This window comes from Pseudonaja textilis, chromosome 1 (assembly GCF_049901715.1).
Source record: "Pseudonaja textilis isolate UNSWEBS1 chromosome 1, rPseTex1.2, whole genome shotgun sequence".
NCBI lineage: Eukaryota > Metazoa > Chordata > Lepidosauria > Squamata > Elapidae > Pseudonaja > Pseudonaja textilis.
The window spans coordinates 220,862,653-220,872,444 of record NC_141990.1 but is presented as its reverse complement, the minus strand read 5'-3'; the positions used below and the strand labels follow the sequence as shown (position 1 = coordinate 220,872,444).

General features: G+C 38.2%; 1 protein-coding gene across 1 annotated transcript; it reads left to right on the top strand.

The window, feature by feature from the left end:
• Nucleotides 1–3: 3 nt before the first annotated feature.
• RNF25 (ring finger protein 25) lies at nucleotides 4–9,360 on the top strand. Its single transcript, XM_026708046.2, has 10 exons — nucleotides 4–105; nucleotides 1,838–1,909; nucleotides 2,237–2,339; nucleotides 2,428–2,495; nucleotides 5,054–5,123; nucleotides 5,243–5,314; nucleotides 5,801–5,941; nucleotides 7,148–7,237; nucleotides 7,792–7,926; nucleotides 8,307–9,360. The coding sequence occupies exons 1-10, from the start codon at nucleotides 53–55 to the stop codon at nucleotides 8,994–8,996; spliced, it is 1,494 nt and encodes a 497-aa protein (XP_026563831.2). The 5' UTR covers nucleotides 4–52; the 3' UTR covers nucleotides 8,997–9,360.
• The last annotated feature ends 432 nt before the right edge of the window (nucleotides 9,361–9,792 follow it).

Below are 9,792 nucleotides of genomic sequence, written 5' to 3'. Positions count from 1 at the left end.
CGGAAGTACTCGTGGCCGATTTGGCCGTCTTTCCGGTTTTTGGCTGGCAAAGATGGCTGCGGCAGGTGAAGAAGAAGAAGAAGAGCGGACGGGAGGAGAGGATTGGTAAGAGGGCGGTTGGTGTCGGTTTGTCCGGATGACCAAAACTGGGTTCTGTACTTGCTGTCTTCTACTTAAACTCCTCACCTTTTTTTTTTTTTTTAAAAGCCTGGATGTCATAACCCTAATTAAGAGTTCATAAGGAATCGGGGAGTTTAACTGAGAACTTCTAATCATTCTCTTGTCTTTGAAGTATAATTAATGTTGGGGCAAGTAGATCTACGCTGCAACCATCCGGACCCGCCACTATGGCAGCCAAAAGTTGGTTTTTTTCTTAGCCTTTCACGGCTGGCTTCAATGAAGCACTGATGAGCTTTGGGGCTGAATGGGGAAACGTCAGAACAAAAAGCAGAGTAAAGGTCTATAGAGATTCTCAGTCGTCCAAGTCATCGTTGTCCCAAAAGTGCTCCCCCCACTTCTTCAGAGCTGAGGAAGCTTCTGGATAGAAGCGAAACGTCTTCAAAGAAAAAATCAGAAAGTCCAGTTGCTTCTTGAAAAAAGCACTTTGGGGACAAAAGCCAAGTAACCTGGGTCATTCGGCCTGAGTTAGATATTTCTTGCTGCCATCTAATAGTAATCTGGATTTTTTTCAGCCTATATATGGTAGCATTACGTTAGCAACTACCAGGTTCAATGTCCATGGAGATTCTTAATAGTTCATAGTTGGGTCATAGTTGTCCCAAAGGTGCTTTATCAAAATACAACAGGATTTTCTTTGTTTTTATCTTTGAAAACATTTTGCTTCTTATCCAAGAAGCTTATTCAGAAAAGCACCTTGGGGACTATCTGCCAGGCTGTTGTTGTTTTTTTCAGCTAGAAAAATTGGCTTGTAGTAGATGACAGATTTAATCTTCTCTTTCTTTTCCCTTCCTGTTTTCTTTACTGAATTATTATATGCAGATATTTAATCTCGTTCTGATTTATTTCTTTATATTTGTAACTTAAGAGTGCAAATGTTTTTATGTTGCTTTTATTGCAAATTAGAGAAAGGCAGATATGATACTGTTTCAGACATAGGATACAGAGAAAAATAAGAGGTCTGACTCAAGGACTCAAGGAACAGGAATTAAATTTTGTTCAGTTCACTACTACAGATGGGAGTAGTTTCCTTTGTTTTGTACTTTGAGACAAAACTCTTCAGTATTCCTTTTTTAGTAGATTAAAAATGCCTTTCCTTCCTACAAAGAAGGAATGAAAGCAGTTAAACAGTCATTAGCTATACAAGTATAGGAAGTAGTTATTCTAAGAGAGAATTACTTTTCCCCTCCTGCCCTCATTTATGAATGCTATAAACTTAGTACTGTCTTCATCTATTTTGCTCTTGTTATTTTGGTCATTGCTGTATGAAGTTAAAGCAGTTGACAGAACTGGAGCTTTTGAATACAGATGAGTGTGGGGTGTCATATAGAAAATCTATATTAGAAAATAGTGGGCAGTGTAATGGTGACTTTGATCTTTATCTATTGTAAAACTAATGGTGCTATTCTAACCCTGAGACTGGAAATGTTTCCTTTTCTAAAAAAATTTCAGTTTTCGGGGCATTTTGTAAATTCAAATAATTTTATATGATTTCTACAAATACCACTTTTCAAAGTGACTTTGTGTTGTTTTAAAGATCAGTTTCTGTGACTCAATTGAAAGGAGTTTGCCTCCTATACTATTACTGTAAAAACATACTATGCAGGTGGAAGAAATTTTAAGAAAATGAGATATCTCTGTAATATTTCTTTTTCGTCAGGGGTTTGCCTTCAGAAGTGGAAGTCTTAGAGTCTATCTATTTGGATGAGCTTCATGTGTTTAAAGGAAACAGGTATTTGTTTTGTCAGATGTTTTGTTGTCTTATAAGTGTAAAACATAACAAGAAGAGTATTAATATGTAAATTAATTTAACTAATTAATTAAACCTGAGGCCAGATTTTCTTTTGGATAATCTTCTCTGGCTTACATGCCAAAAGAAAGGAGTAAACTTGACATATCACTCCTACATCACTCTCTGAGTTACATAGATACAAATCCTTAAGATTGTAAAGGAAGCTGTCTGTTAACGTCATCAGTGTAGGAGAGTTCCAAGGTGTAATTTTTAAAATTTGCTCTCTTTTCTGACAATTGACTTTAGCTTGTGCTTCTCTCAAACTAGATCTGTTCCCTGGGAAATCTCCATCACCCTACACCCAGCAACTGCTGAGGACCAAGATTCTCAGTATGTCTGTTTCACCCTTGTATTGTCTGTGCCTCTGCAGGTAAATATCTAAATGCTTTTTTCCTAGTTATTTCATCATTGGTATAACGCTGTGCTATATATTTATACTTGGCTTGGTTTTCTTTTAGTATCCAAATGAAATACCAAAGATTGCTATACAGAATCCTCGAGGGTTAGCAGATGAACAGATCCAAAAGTAAGTACTTCTGATTTTATCATCAAAATTATCGATTAGCTGCACACTTCCTTTGGAAGTAGGTTTTTGATACCCATTTTTACTTCTGTAGTTCTATTCCTTAATACGTAGCTGTCCTTCAGATAATGTTTCTGTTCTAATATTAAGGATACCATTGTGTGATAGAGAAAAGAAGGTAATTTCTATATATAAAATATAGAATATATAAAATTGTGGATTAACTGGGCAACAAAGATTTGCTTCCTGAACACTTTTGAGTGAATCTTGTAGGTTTTTGGTTGCTAATCATAAAAATAACATGTAATTTAACCTATCACATACCATTTTGTAGAAATAGTTTGTTTTTGTACAACAGTAATGTATATCCTTCAGTATCTGTTGGCTATGCTACACACATTAAAAACAAAAACATGGAACTGTTGCACATCCAGTACTCCAAGTATATAACCAGCATATCTGTGGATTGTCAACTTATAAAACATTTTGTATGCATATTTTATAGTTGTCAACAGAAAGAAGCTTTTTTTTCCCCAAGAGCAGGCTGCAGTGTGGAATCAAAAGTACATTCCGTTCATATTTTCTTCAGAGACTGATTAGATGACTGAAGCTTCTGCTGCACAAAAATCTAATTGGAGAGCATGATTGATGACTCTTGGCTATGGACGTGTTTTGTTGGATGATATACCCAGAGGGGTGGGAGGAAAAGCAGGATCAAGGGTGACTGAATTACATATCTCAAGAGTTGGCTACGCCCAGGCTAATGCCGGAATGTTAACTTCTAATGAATCTTTGTTAGTTTTGGGAGTGTGGCTTGAGGCATATGATTTAATTGGAGTAACTGCCAGAATCCTGACATGGATATCTAAAAGTTGTGGCTCTGCTGCTTGGAATGCAGCTCAGATACACCAAGTACTGTTGTTACATACGTGAATAAGACAACCGTTCATTATACTAAAAAAAATGACCACTCTGAAATAATTTGGTTCCACGAGAGTAAAACATGGCATATGAACCATTTGTTGACCCAACAAAGATATTTTTCCCGACTTCACAAAAACCCAGACTGATGAAAAATTTTGTGAAAGTAATGAGCAAGGAAGATATGAAGGTTTTTGTTACTTGAAGCAAGTGTTTCCAAGAATAACTGTTACCAAGATCAAGGAACACATTTCACCATCAGTGACAAGCAGTTTGAAGACTGTTAGTGCAGGGATGGACAATTAATTTTCCCACAGGGCCACATGAGAAACTGAGACTGTTGTGGCTGGTCAATTTGGTTCTATATTTTATTGCTTTGTAAAAACCAGTAAATTATACGGTTTTTATTAGTGCTTCTATTAAGAATACATATGTCTTATTTACATTATTTCTAATTTCTGATTGACTCATGCGAGCTGGACAGGGTCAACCAAAGAGCTGGATGTGACCCAGGGGCTGTAAAATGCCTAGGTCTGTTAGTGAGACCAGAGAAAATCGCCTAGAAAGCATCTAAGGATGTCATAGAGAATTTTCTTGGCAACTACAAATCATTATCCTACATTCAACTGCTTTAGAACTTCTTACAATATAAAAGATCATGAAGTGCAACATGTCACTGAAGATTCATTTTCTGTATCCACATTTGGATTTCTTTCCCCAGAATCTAGGTGTAATCAGTGACGAACACAATGCAAAGTTAACATTGCCCCAATGGAAAAACAGTATCAGGGCAAGTGTAATCTATCAGTGCTGTCTGACTGCTGTTGAGTGAGATGCATCAGACATTAAGTATAAACAAAAATCAGCAGCAAAACACTTTTAGCCTTGCTGAACTCTGCAGCAGGTCGGAAACATTATGCAATTAAATATTGTCATTAAAAGTTAATTTCATGTTTCTCAAGATTCCTATGTGATGCAATCATTCTGAAATTATATTTGTGTTCAGTTTGAAGAAGTCTATCATAATCACCAAAACTTTTTCAGGAACTTTTTTTTGGGGTGGGGGATGGGAATCCCTGTCCAGTATATGGGATTTGTTTTGGAAGTGGGGATTAAAGGAGAAATTTATGGAAGGAATTTTTGATCAGCTAAAGCACGAAATGGACAGAGTTATCTGCTCCACCTTTTTTTTAACTCCTGTTTTACCAATCTCTGTAAGGCCTTGCCCTTTTCTTTCCCTTTCCTCAGAGGGGTCTCAAAGGCCGGGCAACCCAAGCTGCTGTTGCTGCTTACCAAATGAGGAGGGAAATGCACCCCCACCATGGGGTAAATTGAGGGGAGTCTTGAAATTATTAAGCCACTATCCTAAATTCATTCATCCCACAGCAAAGGCAGCTTGGGTTCCTTTCCTGTGCTCATTCCATAGGTTGTGGTAGCCTACCCGTATGACATAGTATAAGAAGAGTATAGTTGTTTCCTATTGTCATTCCTTTTAAAGTGTTTGGATGTATCTTTTTGTGCAGGGCTGCAGATTACAGTCTCTCAGAATAAGCCTTGTCATTGCCTTGGATCAATTTAGCCATTCTTATTAAGTATTGCCTTCTGTTTTTTCTCTTGATGCCCCTTTTCTGCCTATCTAGAATTTCCCAGACACTGCAATATATTGCTGAGAGCCAACTGGGTACACCTGTGCTATATGAACTAATAGAGGTAAGAGGACAGGAGAGAGACCTGCAAGGTTATGCAGGGTGGTAGTAAGGAATGGTTTTAGCTTGGACTGTCTCTGCTTTAGGATGTGAAATTACACACTGGCTTTTTCTCTCAACAAGAAAGGAAAAGAAATCCTCACAGACAACAATATCCCTCATGGGCAGTGTGTGATTTGCCTGTATGGCTTTCAGGTAAGAACGTGATTGACTGGCACCTTTATTATTATTATTTTGGGAATTAGAGGAATTGAAATCATTGATAAAAGGAGAAAAAAATGAAATGTGGGTGAGCTTCTTGAACAGATGCCCAGATAGGAATCTCTTGGTTGTGATGCAGTTAACTTGATGCAAAAGAGAATCAAATGGAGATTTTAGGACAGTCGAATATGGCATAGGAGTTTATTAGAGTACTCCTGTTTCTGTAGCCTGCTTGAAAATGCTGCCCATCCACCCTCAGAAGCAGCTTTTCGCACAAAGGAACAGAATATTATAATATGTGGAATAAAAAATGAATCTAATAAATGTAGTTATATGCAGAAAGTTTTATATGATTCTTTGGAATTAACCCATTATAGAAGTAGGATTTACACATGGCAAACACTGCCCTCTGCAATATTTCCACGAAGTATCATGCTTAACTTAATGTACTTCTGAGAATCACTTCTTTCATCTTCACAGGAGAATGAGGCTTTCACCAAAACCCCATGTTACCATTACTTCCACTCACGTTGTCTTGCTAGTTATATAGAATATATGGAGAAAGAAATTAATGCACAGAAGAAAGAAAGAATGCAGCATTTGACAGCTGCATCCAAAGAGGTAATGAATGGTTTGCTATTTTTCCATTGCAGTTGCTTGACTGTTCTTTTTTTGTTCTGGAATGGCTTCTTACTCTAGGACTAGGTCAATATTACCAGATTATTTAAGTTTATCCAATTATGGTACTATGAACAAAATATTGGGGATAACAATGGATTTTAATAAAATTAAGGCTAAATGATAAACCGCTTTCCTCTTAACTGACGCAAGCCCTGTGTTCTCAGTCACCATTTCCTATGTATAAGGGTGGGGAGGCTTTAGTCAGAGGCTTAAGTCTGGGAAGAGTGGTAAAGGCACTGGACCAGAGACTAGGAAACAAATTCTCATCCTGCCTTAGTCACCAAGCCAACAGTGTGACTTAGGCCAGTCCTCCTCTCTCAGCTCTAGGAAGAAGGCGGCGATGGCAAATCACTTCTGAAGAAATGTTGCCAAGAAAATGGCAAGGGCCTGTCCATATAGTCATCTTAAATCAAGTCTGACTCAGAGGCAATAAATAAAATAAATAAATAAATAAAATTTGTGGCAGATGAATAATATATCTTTCTGAAGTGTTTTAGTAAGGTTCTGTGAATAGAGATAATCTTTCTGGTTTTGTTATAGAAGAACAAAAACCATGTGCATTATTTTTGAAGAACACATTCCAAGTTTTTCTTCAAGGAAATGGTAACGTTTTGACCAAGATGGTTCTTTTTTAGTGAATGAGAGGACGGGAATATATTTTATGTTCTGGATAATTCTTTTGTGGGACATGTTATTTGCTAAGTTATGAAATGATCCTTCCTTCCTTCATAAAAATAAGAGAGGAGGGCAGCACTGAATGCATCTTTCCCTGAGATTGCAAGAATTGTGGTAGTTAGGGGTAAGATTGCTGCAGCAGTGCAAATAAAGAAAAAGCATGAAATGCCATCATGAATAACATAATTAGTAGTATGTCATATCATTTCTTCTCTGTTGTGGCACCGGGGAGGGCATTCTTAGAAAACCTAGGTAAAAAAGCTTGGGATCTAGGTTTTTCCATTAATACTCAGTACTGGGATAATTGTTTTTGATTGAGAAGTAGCCACAGACTTGTCTAGAATTCTCCTAAAGCAGTTGTTACCTATTAAGGCAGAGCACCAGAGGAGTTGAAAGTAGAAACAGAATGTCGCATGGTGTGGCCTAATTACATGATGCTCACGGTTGCTTCTGTCATCTTTTCTTGCACAGGATATTGAAGTGCAATGCCCTGTGTGCAGGGAGCCTCTAGCGTATGACCTGGCCACGCTGCAGGCAGCACCATTACCACAGCAGTCAATGGTAAGGAAAATTGGCAGCCGGATCTTTTGCATGGAACCATTACTGTTAAAAAGATGGAACAAACAAGAGGCTTGTGGCCTAAACTACTTGTCATATATCAAACCGTCTAAGAAATCTCACACCCCCTAAATAAGGTTTGCTGAATTATTTATAAATAGTTACTTCAGTGGAGCTCTTTAGCTCTGCAGGGTGTGGGAGGGACGGAGAAACAAAATGGCTAAATGTCCACAGCATGTTCTCATTCTCACTATGCATAACAGTTTTTAGCTATGTGCACATAGCCTAATGTGTAGTGCAAAATCTAAATAATTTTTTTCTGCTTTTCCAGGTAGGTCTGAAAATTATGCAAGTTTTGGTGTGAGATGTCTGGAGAACTCAGCTTGGGGGAGGGAGGTCTGCCTAAACTTTTTGTCCTTCCAAGAACAGTATCAAGTTTTTTTTTCCTGCTTTTTCTAAACTCTGCACCTTTCCAGCTGTGCATCATAGTTATAGTGTTGGGTCTGAAGGTTCTACTTGCTACACTCTTGTAATACAAGCTGTTGTTCCCCCCTCAGGAAGTATACCAGCCTGACCAACAGACCCTGCAACACAGAGAGCAGCTGCGTCACCACTTCCAGAGGCAGCAAGAAAAAGGTGGCATCATTGACGTGGAACTGGAGAGAAATCGCTATTTTGTTACCCTGCAAAGGGTGAGTGGATAAGCAGAATAGAAAGAAAACAGAGTTGTTAAGGAAGAAAAGGAATAGCATCCAAAATAAGGAAGCTATTAATCCTCTTTGCAGGGAAACATAAGTGAAAGGTAAGCTTTTACTTGGTTGACAGTCTTGGAACACAAGAGTTGACTCTGATATTTACATCTTAAGCAATTCCATAAAGTGTCTTTTAGGTAATTAAGATTGAAATATCAAAGCCATTTTGGGATGGCTGTTGTTGTCAAGAGCACATTGCAGCCACTTTGCAAGGAGAGATTTATTATAGAATCATGCTGAAGAATATGAATATTTTAGCCCTTGCTGCGTGATCTTTCTGATTCATCCATTTTATCCTAATTTATTTGCTTTTTTCTCAGCCCTCTGATGTCAAGGAATATGACCATACAGCCACCTCAGAAAACGACCTGGGAACTAAGAATGAGCTGAAGTCACCAGCCATTTCAGAACACACTCAAAGTACAACACCCTTGAGTGATGAGCTAAAAAATATAGATACATCATCAGTTACTTTGCATCACAACAGGAGAGAAAGAAATAGAGGGGAGAAGCCATCTTTACAAAATCCTAGCTGGCAATTACATTATAAGACATTGGAGATGGCAACAGGAAAGTATGTCGAGGAAGAATCTGAAGCCTTAAGTAGGAGATCTAATTGGAAGAAGGAAAGAGGGCGGTGGAACTATGGGAGATACAACCAAGATATTTCAAAATCTTATAGCCAAAACCAGGAGCCTTCATTCTTGGATAAAAAAGATTTGTGCGCCAAAGATCTCCCATCAACCAAAGAAGAGAAAAACAACACGGAGAAGTGGATACCAATGCCAAAAACTCAAACCTCAAACAGAGAAAAAGTGGACATTTGCTATGGTGAGCTCAGAGGACGGAACACATGGCAAAGTCAGCATGGTATTCAGAACTGTGAGAGATGGGGAAAAACCAAAGGGAGAGAGTTCGTAACCTACCCTAGAGTGCCAAGAGATCGGGGGCAACCCAGGCCAAAGCCACGGAAAGAACCGCAGGACCCAGTGACAGAAGGAAGTTCTTAGCTGATGGCAATCAAAGGGACGACACCGATCACTTCGTCATGTTGCCTTTCAGACATGGACTCTTCCTTATTTTGGTGGGGGGGATGATCCCCCCCTCCAGCTGTCTTGGGAGTTTTCTCTAATGCACTGGCAGTATGTTTTGTTGGGGTGGCATCAGCTTTGCGGAAAAATATTCTGTTTGTGATTAGAATGCTGCAGAGGGACAAATGCCTAATTGGAGAGAGCAATAAATGACAATCAAATACAGTTTATACGTATATTGAAATATCTTCTAGCAAAATAGAATTGTTTTAGTGATCGGGAGGTAAAATCCCTTAGTTAGAAAGGTCATTGGGAAAATGCACTGTTAAACACTTTTAGAATTTTTTTAAAAAAAGTACAGGTCTCCCTCTTTATTGTCCAGGTGCTTGGATCAATTTTGCCACATTGCTTACTATTTATGGTCACTCGTGCTAAACATGATGGCAAAAGAGTGCACTATAATATCAGATTACATAATGTAGAACTAGCCCTGGAAATTAATCCTATTAATCCTTTTATGTGTAAATGAACCGCAGAAGTCTGCAGTTATTCATACTGGGATGTGAGGGTGTTTTTTTTTTTTTTAGTGATCATTTCACTACTGTCAGTACCAAAGTACCTTTTATTTTATATGATTAAACAGTTGCTCTCCAGAGTTTTGAGATTCTTGTATTTCAAAAGAGATTAGACTGAGCCTTCAGTTCTAAATGTCAGTGTGCCAGAAATATTAAAAGCAATGCAAGCAGTGATTTCTTCTCTTCTACCATTTTTGGCC